General features: G+C 40.7%; 1 protein-coding gene and 1 long non-coding RNA gene across 2 annotated transcripts in view; both read left to right on the top strand.

The window, feature by feature from the left end:
- The window catches only part of LOC100702442 (myelin basic protein), a 51,135-nt gene that overhangs the window by 13,760 nt on the left and 11,574 nt on the right, over positions 1–25,801 (top strand). The window contains exons 3-4 of the mRNA XM_025911162.1: positions 131–189; positions 11,208–11,277. Of these exons, the coding sequence (XP_025766947.1) occupies positions 131–189; positions 11,208–11,277 (129 nt within the window). The remainder of the gene's footprint in view (positions 1–130; positions 190–11,207; positions 11,278–25,801) is intronic.
- Positions 15,313–17,066, top strand: LOC109204222 (uncharacterized). The gene is made up of 3 exons (XR_002063792.2): positions 15,313–15,509; positions 16,792–16,850; positions 16,991–17,066. It is a non-coding gene; the product is annotated as an uncharacterized LOC109204222 (long non-coding RNA).

The raw sequence follows: 25,801 nt of genomic DNA, 5'->3' as shown, positions 1-25,801 counted from the left end.
GAAGCTACAGTTTCACACTGACTCTGGAGCTTGCCTCTCTTGCCGCGATAAGGAGGAGTTTGTAATCTTCACATAATATGCTGTTTACAGTCTTCCCCTGGTGTAAACTCAATCTGTGTGTTTCTTACAGGCTCTGTTAGCAGCATGGGACAGCATCTAGGAAAGAAGGAGCCCCACACAGACGGCAAGGTAGGAGGGCTCATCGCAGCTTTATATTAGTTTTCTTTATTTGTGTGCGAGCGGTGGCTGTTATCTGCTGGACTTTGGACTCTGTGGCACAAAAGCTGTTGGGCTCCTTCACTCATGCTAATTTACTGCTGCCACTGAGCTTTGAGCAGGAGTGACAACCAGTTTAGAGTGTGAGTGTGTGTGTGTGTGTGTGTGTGTGTGTGTGTGTGTGTCTAAGGTTTTTGTGCCGAGTGTTTTGGGTTTTTCCTTTGTTTCCAAGCGATTTAATGAGGTTGAGGTTTTGTTGTTTTCAATTGTTGCTATACTGGAGTAAGAAGCATGTTCAGTGTACTTTATATTGATCTCTAAAAATAGGGAAACCCTACACCTTGGCACACCTGAGGCAGTCGTTTTTAAAATGTAATCCTGTGTAGACTTGAATTGCTGCAAATTTTTAAGAGATAATATTCGGCACGCTCCGTTTTCAACAGCCGGCATCCCACTCTTAATTGAACCATGTTGCCATGGCGATATCCCAGGCACCACGAACCTCCGCGGTTCTCTTGGGTCATCCCCTCGAAACAACAAGCCTCTCCGCAGCACCACTCTACGAGAGAACCCATTTGAACTGGATAGAGTAAATAGATGATGGCGTGCATCAGGGCTGACATTAAACCCTCTCCAGGTACACATCTCATTTAAACATTAGCTTTGGCCCAGTGATCAGCGGCGCTCAGATGGGCTACCACCCTGCTAGTAGGTGTAGAAATAAAAACACCACATTTTGGGGGATTTTTGCCCATCTCAATCGAGAAGATAAACTGTTGCCGTGTCAGTGCACTTGCCTAAAAATAATAAACTGGATTAAGGTGACGCTGGCTGGCTTCTAATAGTGTTGTAATTAAACAGAACAAATCTTGGTGTGACTTTCTTGACTCATCTGTCTGCTCTGAGACTGTGCTTCTGTATGCCAAGCGTGGAGGCGTATTTGGAGGCTTAAATTAGATGTTAATGTTGTTTAATGATATTCGATCATTAACCCCGACCTTGTCTAACAACTTTAAGCAATTGCGAGTGAGGCCGCAACCGTACATGAAGAGGTTTTGAGTTTATTGTGAGGTCCCCGACCCCAAACAGTGAGCGAGTTAAAGCAGAAGGAAAGAATAAGGCAGCTTAATGTGTGCACCATGTAAAACCTGTGGTCTGCTGTGTGCTCTGGGTTATGTCTCACTACCTGGCCAATGCCTGTGACGGGCAGAGCGGTCATGTGGTGAATGGGGGAGCCCGAACCAGCAGGGGTGCTGCTGGTGCAGCCCACGCATGATTTGTCTCCTATTCCTGCAAAAACACACTCTGGAGAGCGCGGAGCAGAAGCAGGAGAAGTGGATCAATTTGTCACGTGCCGAGCTGGTGGGAGAGGTGTTGGGGGAAGCGTGTCGCACTAAAGCAGCATTGTTTAGCCTATGCAGAGACATATTGTGCCGTATATCTTTCTTTGTATATCATTTATTTTCCCCTTTCTCTCGGCTCCATTATCGTAAATTGAAGTCAATTTTAAAAGGTCTGGCAAAAGAGCAGGTTGTCATAGTGACCGTGGAAAGGGAACAAAGCGTGACAGGGTAAGGCAGGTTGTGTTTAGATGCTGAAGTCAGAGTCATGATCCTTCTCCCAATCCCTTATCAGTTGTACCTATGCCTTCACTCTCACGGCAGGCAAAGTGTTTCTCTGTCAGCTTTCTGACAATTTCTCACCGCTGTTATTTTACAGCTCTAAATCCCACCTGGATGTATAAGATGATAGCACTAGCCTTTTTATTTTGCCAGAGTAGAAATTTAGCCATAATAAGGTTTGATTAAATGTGCTTTTATTGGCTAGTGCTTTGAAGATTTCACAGAACTCCCAGTAGATTAAAATCCAGGACGTAAATGTGTCACAGGAAGCATAACAGAGTAACAGATAAGAAATATTTGCTTTTCCTTTGCTGCTGCTGTATATTGGTCCTGCTCGGATGTAGTCTGATTGCTGTGTTGTCAGCAATGAATTACAGACAGAGGCACAGGCTGTTGCATGCTTACGGTTTGTATAAACAGTAATGACTAAATTTGGCAAAGTGCGAGCAAATTTTTAAATGAGAACCGAAAAAATGCAACAAATGCTACACCGACACATGAATAGCAGCCCAAGCTAGCACCCATTTGCTCGGCTTCTTGCAGTTTCAACCACCGTTTTGTTTGTGCTCATTAGTGGCCAACCACAGGCTTTGTGGCAGTTCATGCTGAGACCATTTTTGCTCAACGACATTTAAAGAAATTGACTTTACACTTATCTCAAATGTCAGCAATTTTACCAGGTTGTGGTAGCATAATGCAGACTCTCTCCCCCCTCCCCACCTAGAAGTACCTCTTCTTACCCATGTTGAGGACTCAGAGATACTATCAAAGCCACCAGTTTGTCAACTGACAAGAACTTTGAACAAAGGGTTACTTTTTCCGCCTTCAAGCTCAAAAACAGCATGGGAAAGTGGCTTTTTTTACAGGAATACTCATTTTCCAGTGCTGCTTCAGGGAATTTGCAGTTCACATTCTCACATGGTTTTGTAAACCATTCTGGGAAATGTAACAAAGGAAACGACAGAAGAAAATTTTCTTGGTAATGATGGTCCTGAAATGGAAGAGAATACATTCATAGAAGTATCTAGTTCAACGCTATAATCAGAGCCCATATTCAGACAGGCAGACAGTTTCCCACTATACAGATGTGCAATTTTAAGCAATGATATGCAAAATAACTTTGGGGTGGGGAGTGGCGCCGGGCGCCTTTCTCAACTAAGGTGAGTGATTGAAGTGAACATTAGTCAGAGTGCAGGATGCCACTGATTGGCATATGGGTAGTCATGGATGAGTTGTTCATAAAGGATTTTACCCCTTAGCAGTAAACCTACAACGAATGCTGATGAGGGCTTTGAAGAGGCAGAAACAACAGTGTAGAGCTGCAGAAGCTCACCGAAATACTCTTAAGTGATGATTAATTTCATAATTATTAAGTGATTAAATTAAATAAACCCATTTGTATAATCTGTCTTTTTATGTTGAGCTGATCCAACCATTACTAATGTCTGTCACACTGATAATTAAATTGTTGATTGACTTCCACCTTTAAAAAAAAAAATGCTGTTAGCTGCTGGTTGCCTGTGAATGGCGCCGCAAATGTAGCTTTTTTTCTCTCCTGTCTACACACTTGGTGATGAAGGCAGGTAGAGAAGGAGAAGTAGGGACAGTTAACTTCATAAATGAGTCATAGGCTGTGTTCTATTAACGCAGATACTCAACTCAGAAAGTCAGAGAAGCCCCACCCACCCGACTTTGCAATCCAAGACTGCAGCAGTGTACATGCCTACGAGTAAAACTTGCAGTCTGTAAACTCACTCTAGAAGCCATGTACAGAGCAGTGGGCAGATTTTATCACCATGTTTTATTTGTGAACATTTTTGAAAAACATCGCTGTATTGCCAGGCTCTGCCTTGGTTTGGAGCAAAGCAAAGCTTGTTTGTTCTTGCATTTCCAACTACCTCTACTACTAAAACACACTCAACTTTCAGCTCCCACATCTGAACTTTGAGATAAAAGGAACACAGCAGTTTATTTAACCTTTGTGGTTATAGCTGACTAATATATGATTAAATTTGCTACCAAGAACTATGGTTGCAATCACATACATGCAATCATCTGCCATCAATGTTCTCAAGAAATAAAAGAAAAATTGCAAAGAGGAAGGACTGACTGACAGTGTGTTAATGAAATACTGCCGGGATAATGTTTGCGGTCGATCTCATGACAGAGTCCCCCACATCACTCGCTGCTGTAAGTTTAGAAATGAAGGTGATTGTCAGATGTTTTGCAACAGGAAAAATGCAACTGAGCTCTTTCACAGTAACCGACTTACCAAAGCCATTCACAGACCTTAAACTGATAAAGGCTGAATGATTTCCTGTGTCAGTATCAAATAGACGAAGTACCAGCGTGGTAAATAAACGTAGGGGAAAAAAAGGTGGGTAGGTCTGTGGTTTCAAACTTACTCAAACTTTGTTAGCTAAAATAAAGGGGTTCATTACATTGTTGTATTCATAATTACTGTTATGTCTCAGATTAAATTCTATGATTAGGTCTAATGATTTCAGTCGATTGTGCTCTGGATCACTAGGACTAGAAGTTTGTGACTTAATAGTCAGTCCAGCATTATCTTGTTTGGCTGGCAAACCTGTGTGCTTGATCAGTGTAACGCCCACCTGGTTACAGCAATGTTCACTGAAACGCAGAGCAGTGTTGCTAATGTTAAAAATGCAGACTACCTTTTTGATTTCCAGTCTCTGAACTAAGAAACTGCTTGGATTCTTTTGTATTTGCATACAGGTGATCTGTCCCACTACAAATCACCTGTAAAGTTTTTAGAGCTGTAGAATTTTCCAAAAACCTTCAGCTACACAGGAAATTAAAATGCAGTGTTAAAGGCGGAGAACACAGATTGCAGATGATGAAATTGAAAGTAACAAGTTGTATTTATTCTTACCTTAGTAATTAAACTTTATATGAAAGGATTTTAGGATCTGTGATGTTGGCCGTTGCTGTAGATGAGCCCTGTGGATATCCTGCAGCTCATAACCTTAAATTAGGTCCTTTTGTAATTTCACAAAAATAAGTTATGTGCTACTTTGTAACTCACTGCAGTACAGTTGCAATACAGTGCTATTACTGAAACTGTTGAATTAAAGACTAAGGTCTCCAGATGAGGGAGCTTGATGCCCACTTAGTAGACGGCCAGTCTACAGAAACACAGCTGTGTGACTGTGACTGGTATGTCTGTTCCCGTCATATATGCCTACAGGCTTTACAAACCCTTGACTAGATATTTGCCTTGGATAACATTTTACTATTGGATACCATTGTATTCAGTGCCCATGATTGGTAAAACTCTATGTGGCCTTTTAGCCCAGTTAAGTCTACTGTGTCTTGCTTTACTCATACATTTGTGCTTTTGATGTGCTTGAACGACACATTGCTCAATTTTATATTGCCTTAAATGTATATTGCTCTTCGGTCATAATTGGTTTATCTAATGGTGTTTTTACAGCTCTAATAAAGAAATAAATGTTGGGTATATTCGGTCACCATGAGGGATAAAACTGGCCTTTAGAAAGTAGAGCTCCAGCAACTCCACTGTGTCTTTTCGTACAGTACCTTACAAATGTGAGATGAAATGTCTTCCATCTGTAAAGAATGGACAGGATGTAACACTGAAGGGTACAGTTATCACCAAACCACATGTACGAAGTGGAACCTGGATCCCTTTGAAAGTCTCAAAAGACCCAAGTGCTGAAATGTGTTCAAATCGCTGTGCTCCACTCCCACTCTCTCTGTTCAAATGTCAGGAGTGCTCGGGAACACTGAACCCCTTAGAGTATCCTAGTGCTGAATGGGGATCAGAGGCCTGACTGAAGCTGAAGCAGTGGAATTTTCCATTGTCACACAGCAGTACAATTACAGAAGAGGAAGACTTAATTTATTATTTAAAATAATATTTGTGAAATATTATTTTGTGAATTTGTGAAAAAGGAAAGGCTAAAAAGTAAGGCAAGACAGCTAAGTCGGGGTGTGAAAGAAAATCTAGCAAAGGATTTTTAGTTTAGTTGGAAGACTTAATTTATTATTTAAATGGTGACGAGTGGACCAATCAAATAAACCTCCCAAAAAACAAATAAGCAAAATAAAAACAAGGCTAAGGCAATTTTATTATAAATGTGCTTTTGGGGGGGGGTTGGCCTTTAACTCTGATGTTTGTGTCTTATATTAGTGACAACAGTCCACTCTTTACATGTGGGATAGCCTTAAAAAAGAAAGGCGTAACTCTTTACACCGCAGGTGCTAGGCTTAAGTCATGATATGTGGTTCTGGTCATCTATAATAGTAAGAAGACATTTTACCAAAGCTAGCATCAGTAGAGCCCAATCTGTTTTATGGTGGTCTAATACAGTGGTCCCTCGCTATAACGCGGTTCACCTTTCACGGCCTCACCGTTTCGCCTTTTTTTTTTTTTTTTTTTTTTTTTTTTCCTTTGTGCAATTTTGCATGTTGTTTTTTGTTTTGTTTTTTTTTAACAGCGCATTATGTTCTGCATCCTGATTGGCTGTAGACCATTGTCATTCAATCTCATGTGGTGTCTCCTGTACAGTACAGAATGCATTCAGGTTGTCAATTTTACATACATACGGTAACAGTGTGACTCTGAAGTGCTGTACTGTATGTTTGTAAGTTTTCTCCCCAACAAACACAACAATGCCGATGAAACGTTTTGCACTGTCAAAGGCAACCGCGGGTGCCTTTGGTTTCATTCTATAATACTGGACTTATTTTGAAGGTTTGAACTTTGAACTTTGAAAGTGTTTAAACAAGAGAGAAAAGCGTGAAAATGTTCATGCCTGTCTGAGAAAAGTGTATAAAGTGTGTAGTGAGGGGTTTTACAGCCTTAAAACATCTATAATGATTGTAAAAAATAAAGTTGGCTACTTCGCGGATTTCGCCTATCGCGGGTTATTTTTAGGATGTAACTATCGCGATAAACGAGGGACCACTGTGTTGTTGGCTCATGTTAGCTGTTTATTATCATATCCTTCTGCTTATCCAGTTCGGGGGTGGGGGGGCTGGCCCAGCTGCCATAGGCCAAGAGGCGGTATACGTGGGGTACACGGTATCACAGGGCTAACACATTTATAATGGTGATAAATAAAAGTGGAAAAATTAAAGGAGAGCCAGGAGAAACACCCTTCAGCCAGGTTATGTGTGTTGATGTTGCATTGCTTGTCCACCAGAGGGCACTTTGCAACTTTGCTGTTAGTAACTGGGTTTGAAACAACAAGAACATAACCGGTCCAAGCCCAGTCAGACACAGAGTAAATGAGTAATTAAAAAAAACAAAAGGAAAACAAGACAATATATTAGCAAAATCTTTTCAAATTTCGTGTGTCTGAGAGAAGGAAAACAAATATAAAACAAATATCAGTCTTAAAGATCATATATTGGTCAGGCTCTAGTCTTAAGGTACTCTGGCACTTGTGTGGTGGTCTCACCTGATTGTACTCTCTTCAGGGTTTGTAATGACAGGGGGAGGGAGATGTGTTTGTGTGATTGTGTTTTATATAATCTAGAGAAATGTGTCGCAGTTGGCAAGCTAAAGGTTCACAAGGTTAGGACTGAGAAGGGCAGGAAAATATGAATAATTGGCAGGTGTTGTCGTAGCTGCCACAGGGTCAGGACGTGCTTCTGTCTCCAACATGAACCTCTTTTGAAAGCTCTACTTGACAAGAACTGTATTTTTAATAAGGCACCTGTGGCGAGTAGTGTCACACCGACAGCGAGGACGGCATTAAGATGTCAGTTTAGTTCACTTAGTTGCTCACATCTCCCTTCTTATTTTTCCTTTGATGTGGTCGTGTCGTGACAAGTTTTTAATGAGGACCCCTTTAGTTTTGTATATAATGTGTGTCCTTCAGAGGCTGAAAATCCAAGTGTGCCTTGTGGCCAAAATGTCAGCTGTATTTTTACACTTTTTGCACTTAAATCAAACTGATTTATTTATTTTTAAATGTGAAGTCATTTACATGCAGATCCAGGCCCATCACCCTCCTTGGTGGCAAGGACCCTCATTTTAATGACCATCCAAGCTTCTGTGACTGAGGGTTTTGTTTTGTTTTTTCTGTGTATTCCAATTGGTTTGCATTGCTAATTCTTTACACTATTTGAAAAAGGAAAGGCTTAAAACTAAGGCAAGACAGCTAAGTCGGGGTGTGAAAGAAAATCTAGCAAAGGATTTTTAGTTGTGATTGCCATATCAGGGAGTTTTCTTGTGCAAGTTGTGTGCCGTACAACCACCGGCTGATGGATAAAAATGATGTATTTCCTGACTGCTAAACACTCATTTCTGGAGTTTGCTGTATCTCATTGGATGAAATTGGATCAGAGATGGTGCTACCCCAGAAAGGTGGCAACAGTAACCTTGGTGTTAGAGTTGTAACCAGAAACCTGAAGTTTGGGTTAGTTTGGGCTGGTAGCCATGGACCTGGAAGCTAGGCTACAAGTTGGGAACCAGAAGCTAAAGCTGTGGCATTAAGATGTCACTAAGATTTGGGCCAAGCAAAATGGGAGAGGAACTGTAGAAATAAGCCGAGACAAAAGGGGAGCTGAACAGAGAGAACTGACAAGACAGGAGTTTGGGAGGCAAGGGCTGAATCAGCCAAAGAAGCTGCATGGGTAAGAAAGAATGAATTTCGATAAGCAGAATACTAACAGAACAGTAAAAGTGGCCAGTTTACAGATGAGTACTGCAAAGGCAGACTGTGTTCCAGTTGCAAAGGAGTGGCAGGGCAGAGCATTTAAGAAGACCTGATTGTTCAAGTGGCTGCAGCTGGTCGGGCACTGTTCAGGCTACAGGGCACCTGTCTCAATCCTGTAATCAAGCACCCACGAACACAGAGGCTGCACGCGAAGCAAGAGAGGAGGCAGAGTCCTTGTCCCTGATTGGCTATTCCTATTCCGATCCAACATGTGATTAACCATGTCATATCCTAGGAGCAGCTCTTCAATCGTCCCACTTTGCTCTCTGTTAGTAGGAGTTGTCTGCATGACAAATGTCTCGTTACCCACACTCACTGACACGATTTTTCTCTAGTAGTCAGGATCTATGTTTCTATTTTTTTTTTAAAGAATTTCTGCTCTTGAAAGAGGGGAAAAAAGTAATTAAATCTTGTCCAGTAGTAATTTAATCTCCTCATATCAAGACTCATTTGTTTGCATAATAAAAGACCAAAAAAAGGAGCACTTGTTGACTTTTATGCATTAGTAAGTGCTTGCTCACCACACTCTACTGTCCCTCAGCTGTTGCGACTGCGTCACAGTTGCACTTTCCTCTGTTCTGATTTAATGGTGATCAGTGTGCCCACAGTTTTTTGTTTGTTTTTTTTTGAATGTCTCTGATTCCCCATGTAGACAAGCCCACTAAGAAGGAGGCACTGTTCATTCCTCTTCTGAGGGGGGATGTTAAGAGGATTTATAAAATCGGAAGGCACTTCACTGTACATCATGGTCAAAGGCTGTAAACATGCCAGTCATAGTGACATAACAAATTCTTTGGATGAGCCAGAAGTGTGAATACAGACAGTAATAATAATTCAGCTTGCATGCTAGTGTAAGCTTAGACTTTGTGTGTTAAAAGTGGGTGGGTTGTTGTAGATGAATCAGTATTTCTGTCATTATGTAACAACTAATGCCATTTTACTTCGTACGTTTCCCGTATCACTTCCTGCTGTTTCAATGCTGTCAAAATGGTCAACTTACGAAATAAGTCACACAACAAACATGTGCGCACGGCTGTTTGTTGATGCTCTGTGAGTTAACAGTTAACATGTCCCACCCACTGCAGAGCCAAAACGATCAGCGGTGGTTACACATTGTTTATTTCACAGGCTAACTGGGTTCTGAACAGATGTGATTATGATGCAAAACATTTTAATTGAATGATAGATTGTGTGCGGCCATCCGTATCAAATCGTTCTCTGATGGAGAGCTTTTCAGCTATTTCCCAGGTGACATCAGCAGCTAGCGGGTGACTGTGCTAACAGCTATGATCCGGTTTGAATTTGCTGACTTAATTTGACAAAGTTGGCTGTATGTGGCCTATGAACTACAGTGATTTTGACATCTCTGCAGTAGCCAGATCTCCTAAAGGAGTCGAGATGATATTAAAGACAGGATTTGCATATCAGAGCATGATCAAAAATGACCTTTCCATGATCTAAAATTGGGTAAATAAAACCTAATATTAACAATAACACATGCTATATTACACTGACATTATTTATTTAATAAGAGTTAAGCCAAAATGTAGAATCAGTGGGAAAAAAACTAAGTGCACTTCATATTTCAATCAATAGCTTGTGAATCACCTTTACTTTGAGTAACTTGAGTTCTCACTTTCTGCGTGACGTTATTCGTTTCTCATATTATTGTCTTTTAGGTGTTTTTGGCCCACTTTTCTGTAGAATATTTATTCAGTTCATTGAGGTTTGTGGGCATTTGCTCATGCACAGCTCTCTAAATGTCCCCCCCGGAGCCTTCAAGTAGGTTGAGATCTGGACTTTGACTGACTCATTACAATTTCTTTATTTTAATCTTTCAGCAGTTCTTTAGCTCCCGGGAAAATTAGCACAAGTCTGGAATATTTGTCGCTGATATTTGAATAATCTTTCTCACTGAAGAATGGTGGACTTAAAATTATTTAGAAATAGCCTTATAACCATCCTCAGACTGATGGGGAGCAACAACTGATTCTCCAAGATCATTGCTGATTTCTTTCCTCCCTAACATTGTGTTAACACACACTGCAAACTGCCAAAACATCTGCTTTTACAGAGCTGCTCACACTTGCTGCTGATCAATCAATGCATTTGATTAGTAGCACCTGGCTGCTACTTATACTCTTAATTCCTTTGGAAGCAGTAAGCATGTACTCAGTTTTTCACTCGCTGCTTCTGCATTTTGGCATAACTTTTGTTAATGAATATTGGCAAATAACATGAAAATAATTGAAATCATAATAATGTTATTTTGCATATGGATTCCAGATAAGTTTCTGCCAAAGATTCACAAGTGCATGCATGTAATAAAATCAATTAATCAATCAAAATAAGACGGATGATAAATGGATAAAATCCTGACAAAAAGCACCGGTCACACATTCAGTGTTGCAACAGTTTCCAGTGTGCACATGATGTACCCACTTCTTTATGAAAGTTGAATGAAAGGGTCTCGGCTTAATTCTGTTCTCGTAAAGCCCCAAAATACTAAATGGGTATAATTACCTCCCCCTCGCATTGTCTCTCTTTCTCATCGCCCCTCTCTCGCACAGTTGGCCTGTTTGTCTCTGTCTTTGCTTTGTTGCCATGGCACCTCAGCATCTCACCTCTTCAATCTGTTTTTGTGTTCTCATTAAAGGCTCCGTCACCTGAACCCAAAGAAACGGCAACGCCAGTAGCAGAACCTGAACAACAAGATGAAGTCTTTGGTAAGAGGTCTTTGAATTAAAATTTACATGCATATTACATGTTGGAAATACTCCCATCTGACAGACGAGGAGATGTGCATGTTTTTTACATGTTGATGAGAAAATGAATGACAGAGTTTGTAGCGTGCATAATCAGCTCTGGAGCAATCTAAAGATTGAATAGAGGCCATCCCGACCCATACGTGTCCACTTATGAGAGTCGAAGCTGGCATCAGTCCATTTACAGAATATCCATCTTTTTTTTTCTTTTTTTTTTGTTAGCTGCATCTGGCTGGTTTAAAAAAGTTAGCAATGATTTATGAAGGACAGCCTTTCTTAAAAGTATTGTTCCAATCATTCTAAAGTTTTTTGTTGATTCTTATAGTTTTAAGAATTTTTGTCTTTGGGTCACATCCACTGTGATGTGTTTGGTGTGAAAAAATAAGGCCTCTGTAATACTGCAGCTCAGCAGATGAGGGCAGTTGAGTTTGATCCACAGGAGTAGACCCATGTAGGTTGGTTACGACTTGATTTTAGGGGTCAGTGCTTTTGCAAATTAGAATGTATGGCATGCAAATATGCTGACTATTTAATTTTATTAGACTAAAAGCAGACTAAATCTCTCTGGTGGAGTTTGCACTGTAACTAAGGCACTCTGCTTAAAGAAAAGACATCAAATTTCCAACACAACAAAATCAACATAGTCTGTCTTTTTTTCTTCTTCTTCTTTTCGTCCCTACTGTCAGTAAAACAACTAGAGTCTGTGACGCATCCTGTTGGCTCTTGTTTACTGTGTGATGATGCACCCTGCCAGGGTGAAGGAAATAGTTTACGTTTGTTTGTTTGTTTAAGGCTTCACATACAAAACATGCTCTTGCTAAATGTCCAAAGCCATCGGCCGCTGAATTTCAGTGATTTAAGGTCTCTTTAGCCACCTGCTGAAGTTTGTATTTTTGCCTAGAAGCAGCTAAAATACCCAAGAGACAGAGCGGAAAATATGTGCAGCACATTTACTCTCCTGAATTTTGGGATGTTTTCTGGGTGAGGCTTGGTGAATACCAAGCCCAGACTCACATGTATGAACTAAAAAGTGGCTAAAGCACAAAAGAAAATAGCAAAAGCTACTTTTACTTACTTTTTATGACATGCAAATGAGTTTGCCAAATCACCTTAATCCATATTCAGAATCTTAGGTCTGAATAGGCTTATTTAGAAGCTTATCATTGTTATTGGTAGCTTTAGCTTAGAAAAATAAAGATGTTTGTACAGTTTATTACATGGTCATTTATGCAGTAGTGACAAATATCCCTTTTGACTTTTAGCTATGTAAATGGTACTTGATGTTCTTTAAAAAAAAAAAAGTTGTATATTTTGTTTTTTGTTTTTTTAAAAGTGTTGAGCCCTAACTGCTACAAGCACTTTGGTACAGTTACCATATCACTACTAGTACTAATTATAACAAGACCAAAGGATATGCGGGAATCTGATCTGCCTGCATGTCTTCTGTTTGTTAAGATTTTCTAGTTCATAGTTTTGTCACAAGACGAGAAGGGCAAAATACTGTCCAAAGATACAATCCAATGCTGGGCACTCGATAAAACCAGCAGGCCTGTTAACATTCCAGCTCTTGAAAGCCACAAATACTTCGAGCAGCTCTGGCTGTATATGGTTCACATTTGACCATATGTTTTCAAAAGTGTTTCAGTCACTACAAACAGCAAACTATTTGCCATAACTCAATATTTATGTTTGTTTTATAGAGAAATAACCTCCCCTTACACTGGTCGCACGAAGAACTCGTACAAACATGTAATGTGTGTTAAATTTGTGTTGGGCAATAATTTTGCCATAGGGGGTGAAGTTTGAGACTGATTGTTGGGTATATGACTGTTTACATTTATTTCTTTAAATGCCCCACCACTCAAACCCGGGGGATGCTCTGGATTAGGAGGAACTGGTCCAATCTGACTTCTGCACTTCTCCAAACTTCACACAGTAAGGTTGGGGGAACATGCAGTGCTCTAGGCTGCTTTGTGTTTTGGTTACAGCTGTGAATAAACTGAGAGACTAGTCTACACACAAAAACACAGTTAATGTAGTATTCAGTTACTATCCAAGAAATACAAAGTCACTGAAGCGTGAAATCACTGGAAAAGAAATTGGCGTGCAGACAGCACTAACAGACTCATTTTCTAAGAAAGGTCAGTATTGATTTCCTATAACGCAAAACAAATTTATCGGTCCAGCTGCAGTGTGTTTGTATGCGTGCATGTGAATGAAGGCACAATTACATTTTTCTGTCCATAATGATGTTATGTCATGGAAGCTTGTTTGAGTGTGTAATCACGCCTGTGTGCGCAGCACCAGAGAACCACCACTCTTGCTTGTTCTCACTGATTATCGGCAGATAAGGTATACAACGCAGAAGCTTCATCAGATTTGATCCACTCGATATGCTCCTCCTCCTACAGCCTCGGCAATTAATATCCCTCCTGTTAAACACTCGTCATTGATCGGAGAGGAACAGACTTAAAGGGTCCGCTATTGACATAAGTGTTTTTAAGAGGCCACGTAGCAGTTCTGGCGGCTCATAGGTATACACAACTTAGGATACAGGTTAAAGTAGCCATCTCTTTGTAAGGCAGCCTAACAGATAAATGACTCAAGTGCATACCACACTCATTACTGAAAAGTGAAGAAAAATAATTAGTTTGGTATTTAGATTGATTAAGTGGAAAATTAAGACTTTGCCCTTTCCATTTCAGCTAAGTTTTTGCTCAGCCGTTCCTGCAAAGTCACTGGTCTAATGAGGTTTTTTATCGAAAGGACACCACCTCCGAGCTCCTCAATATTATTAATGTGTCGATTGTGCTTTAACTCTTAATATTTAACTGGATCTTTGTTCAGTCGGCGCTGGCCTCGCGTAGTGTGTAAAAATCATGTTTTCTTATCAGTTTCTAACTCATTGCTGTAAGGGGTACAATTTTAAACTGTGCTCTGGCTTGTGCACCAAGGCTGAAGTAATTTAGTACCATTAGGTGATTCTGAAGTGGTGGGCAAAGGAGGAAAATGAGGGATTTCCATCATATTGGCCCAATGTGAGTGGTTTATGACCAGCAGGTTAGCAGTCTCTATTGGAGCGTGTGTAGGGTGTAGTGGTCATCAGCAGGCATCATGACTCATGTCTCCATACTGCACTTCCTGTTTGCAGTGCTTTTTTTCTTTTTCACTGAAGGGCAAACACCACCATTGGCTGTATGGCTCTTAAAAGCCCATTATGACGCCATTACCTGCCCTAGCTTGCAGCAGGCCCACAGCAGAGCAACACAGGCCCTGTTTAGCTGTCAGGGTGAGGGGAGGAGAAATGAACAGCAGCTGTGGATAGAAACCAGGAGAGGTAGTGTAGTATCAGGTGGGGACATTCTTAGCAATTGTGGCCTGGTCAAAAATCTTGGGGCAAGATGACTTTAGGTTGTGTCATTTTTTAAAGCGTAGGTGTTCTGTAATGGAGCAACACGGGAGTTCAGAGTCTTGCCCAAGAGCACTTTATCACACTAAGGGGCCTGAGTTTGAAGCACCAACTCTAAGATTAGAGTCTGCAGTCTAACATGAGCCACAGCTGCCCAAGGTTGATTTAAAAATGCTGTTCTTAAACAAATGCCTGCAAACCTCAATGAACTGAAGCAACATTGTCAAGAGAAGCAAACCGAAATTCATCCACAATGATACGAGAGACTAATAAAGTCATTCAGAAAATTATGACTTCATATTATTGCTGCTAAAAGGGGTTCTGTACGCTATTGAATTGTTGGCTGTACCCAGGACCTGACAACAGCCAAAAGTTCCTACCAAGTTGTGGGGGGACTTGGTGGGAACCTCTATGATTAAAAAAGAAAGGGACCTTCCATTTATCAAATACATTTAGTGCAGGTGTGGGGAACTCCAGGCCTCAAGGGGCGGTGTCCTGCAGGTTTTAGATATCACGCTGGGTCAACACACCTGAATCAAATGATTACTTCATTACCAGGCCTCTGGAGAACTTCAAGACATGTAGGAGGAGGTAATTTAGCCATTTTAATCAGCTGTGTGGGATCAAGGACACATCTAAAACCTGCAGGACACCGGCCCTTGAGGCCTGGAGATCCCCACCCTTGGTTTAGTGAAAGTGGCCACTCCATTTGTTGGTTTACTACTGAAGGGACTGCTAATATACCTATGTTAAGGTATTATTGCAGTTGTTTGCTCAGAGAAAAGTGAGTACTGCAGGCACCAGTCATGGTCCCAGGTTGCCTGGATAGATTGTTTGTACCCTGTACAGTCTCCCTACTGGGTTGCTACTCCGTTATTTTGAGCAATGAACCTTTAATCTAGTTCTCAACGATAAGCCTGGGTGCACAGAGTGTATCAAAGCTGTGGTTTTCCTACAGAGCATATGGCTTGAAAAGATTGGCTTTTCTTTGTACGTGATTGGTTTCTTAGCAGCCTCTTTCTGCACTCACACATTAAGATGGCTTTATTGTGATTAATGTGTTTAGATAACCTTAGCTGGATAATGTAAGAGGCTCTGTTATCATGCAAAATTACTTGAGGACAGGGAGCCTGAGGGAGCCCAGAGGGTATCTTGTCTTTTTTTCCCCCCTCATATTGAAATGTGTGGGGAACAATCCTGCCTTCTGTTGGCATGAACCAATTCTGGAGCTACTGTGAAAACGCTGCTGTGTGGCAGTGCTCCTGGGAAGTTGTCTCTAGCTACAACAGTGCTTGATGAATAAGCAAATGAAGATGAAAGATCTGACTGAAATGGAAATATCCCTGCACAAAGCAGCAGATATAGTTTTTGTGTTGGTGTCCCATTAAATTTATTTAGTGCATATAGTCATTTTGTGGTGGTTTTAATTAAGAGCAGGAATCGATATCAACCAAATATTGTTCCATTAAATACTTTAAGCATCCTAAATATTTAGGAAATGCCTTTCTCACTTTAATAATCTAATTTGTTTCCCTTTGTTCACTTTAATATTGTCTTAAAAATATCCCATTTAGCCAATACTGCTGTAATATATGTGGCTTGCTTTTGTCGAACTGTGAAGAATGCTCAATATGAGTTTACACAATCTGCTATAATTGAACCATTTGAACTGTTACAGTCTCTCTATGCACAGCCAATCTTTCATTAACCATAAAATAAAAGCAAAGAGCAGTTTCAGTTTGAATAAAGGACTATTGGGAATAAGTAATACACTGCTGAAATACTGGGTTGTTTTTTTACAGCAGGTGAAATGCACCCATCAGCTCTTCACCTCCACATGTCATTCAGTAGAACCACAAAGGCTTTAAGAACATTAGCCAAATCATTAGCTAGATTACACTATTTTCAGTTTATTTCTTTTCTGAAATGAATCTGCTATGTGAGACACTGTACCAAAAAAGGTTTCGGTCACGTGCACGGGGTGGCTTTTGCAGCATGAAATCAATATAAACCAAATGAGTGCACTCTGAGTTCTCATTCAGCTTGGTTATTATTTTTATCTTTAGCAGCAGGACCAAAACTCTTAAGAAGAAAAGGGCTTGATGTCAATGGAGTCGTATGCCAGGTTGAATTCTGCCTTTTCATCTGCTTTGGTCACGTAACTTTTGCTTCCATTTATGTGACGTCGTCTTGTTTTTTTGAACTTTGACAAATTTGAAAGTGAGTGTCTTATAGATCTGACATTCTCTCTTTTCACCTCTACAGGAGCTCCTTTGGTGTCACGTTCTCATCTCCTCCTCGTCCTCTTCTGTTCTCTAAAATAAAGGAAAAAAAAAAAGAATGCAGTTTGTTGGTTTTGTTAGCATATGCTAAGTCACTTATTTTAGGATCCCATCTATACATATTATGGGGAATTTAATTTATTTATATACAAGATAACTTGTCAAGTTGTGACTTGGAAATACTTGTAATGGTGCCTTGTTCCGATAACGTTAAAAAACCACTGAGCTAAACTAGCCAGCTAACTAAAGAGCAGAGACAGTGACTAAAAGTTGAGCATAGCTACTTTGATGTCACCCACTCGTTTCTGAAGCTTCAAGATAAGTGTTTTATAGCATACCTATCTTTGTTTTGAAGCTGTATATGATGAGAAAGGGCAGGTCAGGGCATGTTGTTAGCCAGTGAACATACTGTACTACAAATACTTCTGTTCTCTGTAACATTGCATAACCAGTAATTTGAAAGGACACGTCCTTCAATGTGCATATTAAACAATTATGTAGTACTTCCACTGCATCTTCACAATATCCGTAAAATTAGAAACAAAGAGTCTCAGAGTGATGCTGAAAAACTATTTCACACGTTTGTTACTTCTAGGCTGAACTTTTATGATCCATTATTATCAGGCTGTCCTAAAAACTCTTTGAAAAGCCTTCAGTTGATTGAAAATACTGCAGTGAGTCCTGACGGGGACTAGATGGAGATCTTTTTTAAAAAGTGGTCAGCCACTGATGCATTCTGTAGCAAGCTAGCTAGCTAAAGTAAAGGCAAATGTTAGTCACGGACTGCGTCAGTAACCATGAAAAGTATTGCGTAGACATACCAATAGCCATTTTTAGCACTGTTCTGTAATTTTGTTAAAATTGGATGTGTTCTGGGAAATTTGGTCTGCTAGTCCTCCACTATCGCAGACAAGGCTGCTTCAGACTCCATTGATCTGCTTCGAGTCTGGTGAGGTTATTCAGAGCACTGGCTGATCGGAGCAGGCGGAGTACCTGAGACTGATTCACCTCTCTGTTTGCTCATTACTAACTGTGTAGAGAAGCTCCTGAAAATACAGATCGAGCTGTAATGAAAACAGAATCGGAGCATGCTCGCTGGAAATTGGATTTCCCCCTCATGAAGTCGGGTGCATATTTAATATCTGATTTAGTCTCTGGATGGAGTTAATGTGGCGTTGTGTGTGATGTACACAGCTGCCTTTTCATTTACTGACGTGCCCTTCAGCTGGCCCACAAAGCTCCCTCTGCTTTCTTCAGTAATCACTGTATTTCTTCTTTAATCGGCTGGCTTCGCTGTTTGCTGGAAACAAATTTATTTAATAATTTATTTATGTGAGAATGAGAGAGGAGAATAAATGAACCGAGACACCTCCCACAGTTACAAATAGCATCAACGTTGAGCGACTTCTCTTTAAAAAATTGTGCAGCGTGTTAACAGCGTGTTACGACTTCCATAAATAAAAATTAGTGTTTCAGCTCGTTGCTTTGAAGTTACTGGAAAAAATACTTCACAATTTGACCTGCTAGAGAGTCTTAGCTTTTTGTGAGTGTATCAGCTTATGCAAGACATTAAAAATGAAAACTGGCATAAAACATTAAAATGCATGTATGTAGGGCTGACGTTTCTCATCAATATTACATCAACAACTTGCAGTGCGAGTATTGTGTCACTATGCCAGATGCCATGCTTCTCTTTGACCTCGTAGTGACATCACCACTATGGATAAGTGAATATCTTAATGTGCCTGTACTGATCCCTGTGATAATGGAGGCTATAGTCAAACTTAACCTAATTTTTGCATGTTGGATTTAGTCTTCTGTGATGCGCACACATGGCATGTTGTCACTGAGATTGTGTAAGCACTGCTGACTGTGCATACAACGCAGTATTGAGAAAATGTTTGGTGCTCCTCTGTGGATTTGCCAGTCGCACATGTATAAAAGTGCAGTGGCTCAGTCACTTGTCTCCGTGGCGGAGGCTGACTCTAGCTGGTACGGGCCCTGGCACCGCCGATGTGAAGCACCTCCTCTCCCCTCCCTCCACCCTCAAAAGCTCTGATTGTTAAAGGGCAGCATCACTGGACTAGTGTTCTTTGGTTTGACACCATTGTTCAGAGTCTCCTTTTCTGTCCTCCTTCACCTTGCATTTCCTTTTCTGACCTCTTTTTACTTTTGTAGTTCCCCACCCCCCTTTTCTTTTCTTCTCCGGTTGATGAATTAATCACTCGGAAATTTGAAAGCCGTGCTGTTGCTGCTCTAAATGTGCCTGTGTTTATGCAGCCATATTCATGACCTTCTGCACGCAGCCTCTGAACCAGCTCCCTGTGTATTCTCCATCTTTGTGTGTCAAGAAATTGTGCCTCATTGTGGCCATGAGTTCAGGAGACCACGTCATCTTGTCTCGGTCATCTGGCAGGACAATTACTGAATTAGTGTGTGTGTGTGTGTGTGTGTGTGTGTGCGCGTGTGTGTGCGCGTGTGTGTGCGCGTGTGTGTACGTGTAGTTCTGAGGCTACAAGAGTCCAAAGGGGGAGGGGATAGATGGGTAACTAAAATAATACAAAGGTACTACTCTTGCTACTGTGTCCCAAATGTCAGACAAGATTTTCTAGAGTCTTTACTCTTGGAGAAAAATGCAGGTTCTGCATGTCTGTATGGTAATCCTGATTGAGAGGGGTGTTTCAAGTGTCTTTCTGTAGTGGTCATGACAACAAAACAAAACAAATGCATTTTAATCTAAGGTGGGTTTATCACATTAAATGCACAGCTGATCAAGTGGTCCTTAAGTGCCGCTAGAGACACATTTGAATTCATAGTTCACTGCCTGCAATATGTGGTTGTGTGCAGCTCTAATCACTGCCAAATGTTGTTTGTGTAGTGCTTTTTTTATGATCTGCTTTTTTTATTGCTGCTCTAAGCTGTTTGCTGAACCTCCTCCATGCAGGACACGAGCACTGTAACTTCCAGAAGTAAATCAAATGCTCTATTCTAGTACAGTAGATAATCACACTTTAGATTGGTTTACAGCTCTAGGATTATTATTTTTTTTCTTATCCTAAATCACTCCCACACACTCCCTGGACACTTTATTAGGCACACCTTGGTATTACGCAGTTGGGCCCACTTCTGCCTTATTTATCAGAGATTTTTGTCCATATTGACATGTTGGTGTCACAGAGTTGCAAAGGTGCTGTGCTGAATCGAAATCTGGTGATGAGTTTCGAGTACATTGCCATGTTCAAGAAACCAGTTTGAGATGATTTGAGCTTTATGACATCATGCTTTGTACTGCTGGAAGAAACCATCAGAATGTTAGTCAGGGTTCTCACAGTGTACTTTTCTCTGTAAACCCTAGAGATGATTGTGCTTGTTCCCCATTCTAATGCTCAGTTTCAGCTTAAACAGGTTTTCTGACCATGTTTCTAACCGGTTTACCTAATGAAGTGACTGGTGAGTGTATATACTTACAAGACTACCTGGATGCTAAGTGTGATATTTCAGATTTGTAGCCTATGATCTAAACCAGGGGTGGGGATCTCCAGGCCTCAAGGGTGTCCTGCAGGTTTTAGATGTGTCCTTGATCCCACACAGCTGATTAAAATGGCTAAATTATCTCCTCGGCATGTCTTGTAGTTCTCCAGAGGCCTGGTAATGAACTAATCATTTAATTCAGGTGTTTTGGCCCAGGGTGAGATCTAAAACCTGCAGGACACGGACCCTTGAGGCCTGGAGTTCCCCACACCTGATCTAAACTGTGTATTGAGACTGATTTATTTTAACGTAAGAAACTGCAGTTATTTCTCTGCAAGATGTCTTTTTCTCGTACAGACTGTCTGAACTACTTGAACTAGAAAAAGCCTTTCTGGGATAAACCGGGGACTTTCTTTTAGATCTGGTTTAAGAAATCCTGACAGCAGGTCTATCTGTCTGTGTATCTTCCTATCTGTCTAAAGAAAATAATAGTTCTGCTCTGAGAGAAAGGAGAAAAGTGATGTCATAGTATCAGCACTGGTGATGGCTATACAGGATTCATAACCTTCTGTTCCATTTAGTCTACTGTGGTTATTTTTAGAAACAGATTCTGTATAAAAATACTGAAAATGCTTTCAGGTGCATGAAAACTAGCACTGGTGCTCTTCCTCACATAGAGTTCATCTTTATTATGGTGACATTTGGATTTTGAGGTCTTGGGTGTTCGGCAGAGCAGAGTGTTTCAGAGTATGTCGGTCCTGTTTGTTTGAGGTTTGTCTCAGGTTTGTTTTTGCAGTGTCATGTCTCATCTCAAGCCTTTAAAACAAGCATCCAGCTGGCTTATGAGTCCGGGACATTAGTCATGCTCACTCCCTTGCTGAAATGTGTGTATCTATAAATGTGTTTTGGCCTCTCCATGGGTGAGGAAATGTCCCTGAGCACTGTGCTGATGGCATCAACCCATGTTGAGCTGCTCTGTGTGCTGGCCCTCTGTCATACTAGAGACAGCCATTCATAGTGGCTGCCAGGGAAAACCTCATCCTCCACAAACACGTCTGGCATGGCAGATATAGTTCTTTATCAAAACACCAGGCTTCACACGAGTTTACTGTGATTTGGATTTAAATGCTACAGCTAAGTGCACACTCAATACACTTTAGTTTGGCGTGGTTGTTGCCAGATTTATTTTGGTTTGTGAGCCGTATGTGACCAAATTTTTAACATGATGTTCGACCGGAGATTATAAGATGAGTTTGGTGTTAAATATGATGATAACTTTGGATGGCAAAAAATGGGCCTAAAATAGAGAAGCTAAACAGCTCTTTTGAGTCTCTTTTAGGACGCAATCATAACTTTAAGCTGTAATATAACTTAAACAGTTGAGATATATAAAAAGCAAGAGTTTCACTACAGCTCTAATGAAGGGGAAGTATCTAGAGACGGCAAAAACATTTGTGGAAACATGTTAACATTCTAGAAATGCTCATTTTAACATGGGCATGTATGGCTTTTAGGGACTGCCTCTAGTAAGTGGTTGGTGGTTTAATTCCTGGATGTTTCAGTCTACATCCCAAAGTATCCTTGGGCAAGACACTGAAACCTGAGTTGCTCCCTATGTGTTCACTGGAGTGTGAGTGTCTGAGTGTTAGCTATAAGACACTGGTGTAGGAAAAGTGATTGAATGTGTGTGAATGAGCCATGTAGTAAAAAGCAGTTGGTGTTCAAGTAGAGCAGAGAAGTGCTGTACAAAAACCAGTCCATTCACCATACTGTGCAGAATTTGTGGGTTTTTCATCAAAACAAAATTGGATAATTAATTATATGAGAAAATGTCATCCTAATGTCAAGAAAACAAGGCAGGGCTCGTAAAATCGCTAGCCCCACGTCCCGGGGCTAGCGAGTTTTCCAGTCGGGCTACCAAAATCCATCTCAGCCCTGCCCGTCGGGCTCTCATAGGAAGGAAAAATATGTGTCAATGCTTTTGCATTCTTTCGGAAATGTAGCTGAGTAAGTATGTCATTGGCATCGATGAGCCACTGTCAATATACGACATATTGAAATCGCGTTTGAATTTGCGCTTGTTTTTTGCTTTCACTTTCACTTTGCAATTGCGCGAACGGTGTGTAGAGAGCGGCAGCACTGATTGGTGAGTGACGATTAATTGCGCACCAATTCCTCTGACATCGTCTTATCACTCATTAGCTTACTATTCAAACGTGACAAGTGAAATCTCCCACAGCAAGCTTAAACATGTGAGAGGTTGATTGCGCAGAGAATCGCTGACCATTATGTGAGTGCTTGTAAAAGCAGATGGATTTACGCCGGTATTTTAGTTCTACTGAGCCAAATAAGACAGGTCAGGGTGAAGAAGGGGCAGCCAAATAAAAGCCTACCACAAAACGGAAAAGTTATGACAAATCAGACTATGAGGCAAAAAGAAAGATCAGCTTTTTTTGGTTTCATGGACAAAAGAATTTCTGTGGCTGGAATATGACAAGCTAAATAACATGATGTTCTGCCAGGTGTGTCGTGAGTTTCATTTCATTTGAGTCGACAAGCGCCTTTGTAACTGGGACCAGTAATTTTAAGAAAGAACCCATGAGAAACGCAAGAAATGCATTATTGCCCAGTCTGCAATATCTTTCCCAGAACAAACAGCAATTGCAAAAAACTTACTAAAAGTAAACCAAGCACAAGAAGAAGTCCTGACAAATCTTTCAAAAGCGTACTATGTTGCAAAGAGTGAACCACCATTGGCCAAATTTAGCAGTTTTTGCAAACTTCAAAAAGCAAATGGCCTCGATCTTGGTTCCACTTATCTCTTACCTGTGACTTCAGTGGAAATTTCAGATTCAGGATCTGACACAGACGGATTCATGTTCTACACAGTTCTTACAAGTTCATAGAAATTTCTGTTCAATTAGAAACAAGTATTTGAGTTGATGATTGTAATTTTTATACAGTTGTTGTGATTTGTTTTTTAACAATTTTCTGATTAATTTTTGTTTCCGTTACAATATTATACTTTAATGTATAATATTGTAAAGGAAACAAAACATTAAAAAATTGCTCTCTTTTTTTATTCGGGCTACTTAAATTTATTTTGGGCTACCAAAAACTGAAGAGTGCCTGCCCGAAGGGCTACCAGGGATTTTGAAATTTTGCGAGCCCTGCAAGGATGATGCAGAAAGAGAAAATTGCCCCTGTTTGTCAGAAACAAGTCATTGTGAGGAGCTGTTCAATTCAATTAAAAGTTTATTTGTATAGCACATTTAAAAACAACAGAGTTGACCAAAGTGCTTCACAATTGGTTAAAAACAAGAGAAAACAATAGAGAATCAATTAATTAACTGTAAAAAACATAAACATAAAAAACACGATGGTACTCATACTGAACTCGAATTAAAAGCCAAAGTAAAAAAAGTGAGTTTTAAGGTGCGATTTAAAAGACTGAATAGACTCTGAAGTACGAATCTCCTCTGGGTGCCTCTACTGCGAAAGCCCGATCTCCTCCATGCTGTCGGTAATGACAAACCATTGTAGCACTTCAAGGTCAGCCTTACAGCTGCTTGAATAAAAGCAGCAGCTGTGACACTGCTGTGTGTATAATGGTGCCTTGCATCATGCAGAGCAAACAAAAATCCAACTGTGGTCGGTCCTCACTCTTTGGATTTTTCAGATTAAAACCAAACAGAAAGACTGTAGGCCATATCTCATCTTGATTTATAATCACTCGAGCTTAACAGCAATGTGGATCATTTCCCCAGGATGAAGTTCTTTTCCATTTAAAATCACCGTTTCAAGTGAAGTTCAGAGGTCATGAACATGGCTTGGATAATCAGGGAATGGTTCTGCTGCTTATCTCTGCTAGGGAAATCTCTGGAGGACTAACGCCCTGAATGCCAGCGGGGGTTACAGAGACAGAGGACGTCTTTTTTTCCCGCTCCTAGCTTGTGGGTGCTTCAGATCCACCATCAATGCAGCAGCAGATAGATATTTGCCCCTGGGTAGGAGGGTTGGTCCGGGGCCACATAGCGATGGATGTTTTTTCAGAGGAATGCTTCCCGTGCCTCAGTCCCACCAGTCCTTGTTCTTGTCCCAGATGCTTGGCTGCACATCCTCTTCACACTGAGGAAGAGGAGGAAAAATGAGGAGATTGAGGCCCACTCCCTGCATGCCTTCCTCCTTCTAGATGCTGAAATTTCGCCTCTTGCACCGTGCTGAATTTCTTCATTGAACAGATCAGACAGGCCAGTTGTCTTCACCTCACTACTGAATGTAGATCCTGCAGGAGGCAGAGGTGGTGATGGTAATTGTTCTAGGCACAATAATCAGAGATTTCAAAGGTGGGAAGTCACACCTGTAACTTCACCAGCATTACCCGCCCATCTTGGCACTTTTGTCTTTTGTTTTTTCATCGGGATATCTTGAAGCTGGTGTGGAGAAGTATTAAAGATGACATATCTAAAGATGAAAAGTTTGTTTTGAATAAGACGAGCATCTCTTAGTGTGGAAAAATAGCAAAAACCCAGAGCGATATGTTTGAAAGAAGCATGCACAGCAGTCTGACATTACTCACTGGTTCCTCTGCGGTGGTTTAAGGAGCCCTCGGCAGAAGCATTGATGGTAGGGCTTGAGGAGCTCTCATTATCTCCCGTCTTCAAACCATGAATAAATCCAGTATTGATGAAAAAAAGCCAACACGGTGAAGTGAGCACGCTTTCAGCAGATGCTTGCTTCTCTCCACCATGCTATACATCAGACTGCTGGATAATTGGCCCTTAGTGTTGTTTACAACTTGTGCGTCTCATGTATGCCGTGTCGTCTCAGGTGTAGCCACGCAGCTGGATAAAAAGGTTTTAATATAGTCAAAGACTACATAGAGGAGAAACTATGACATGAATTGCTTGATTCCCTTCTCTTTTCAAAAATGAAATGAAGCACTCTGTTGCTCCGACTTTTCAGTGACTTCAAATCACGTTGAAAACATTTACAACTAGTTGTCAGACTGAGCAGCACAGACAGTTGCAATCAGTGAAATTGGCGAGGTGTTTGAAGGATATTTGTTAGGTGTTTGAGTCCCTGACTCCCGGAAAATGCTATTAAAGGGTAGATTGAATCCTGGAAGAAACAAGTCATTCTGTATTTAGATGAAGAGCCTGGGATTCGCTAAAATGTCAGAACGCTGTGGAGCGCACTAGGGGTGGGTTTTAATAATCGATTCTTCGATAAAAATCGATTCTGGCTTGGATAACGTGAAATCGATTCATTAAAATCCTGAATCGATTTTTTAATATAAATTTATTTTGCCCGAAACGCCAGA

This window comes from Oreochromis niloticus, linkage group LG11, assembly GCF_001858045.2.
Source record: "Oreochromis niloticus isolate F11D_XX linkage group LG11, O_niloticus_UMD_NMBU, whole genome shotgun sequence".
Taxonomy (NCBI): Eukaryota; Metazoa; Chordata; class Actinopteri; order Cichliformes; family Cichlidae; genus Oreochromis; species Oreochromis niloticus.
The sequence above is the reverse complement of the archived record's forward strand: the minus strand, read 5'-3'. Positions and strand labels throughout refer to the sequence as shown.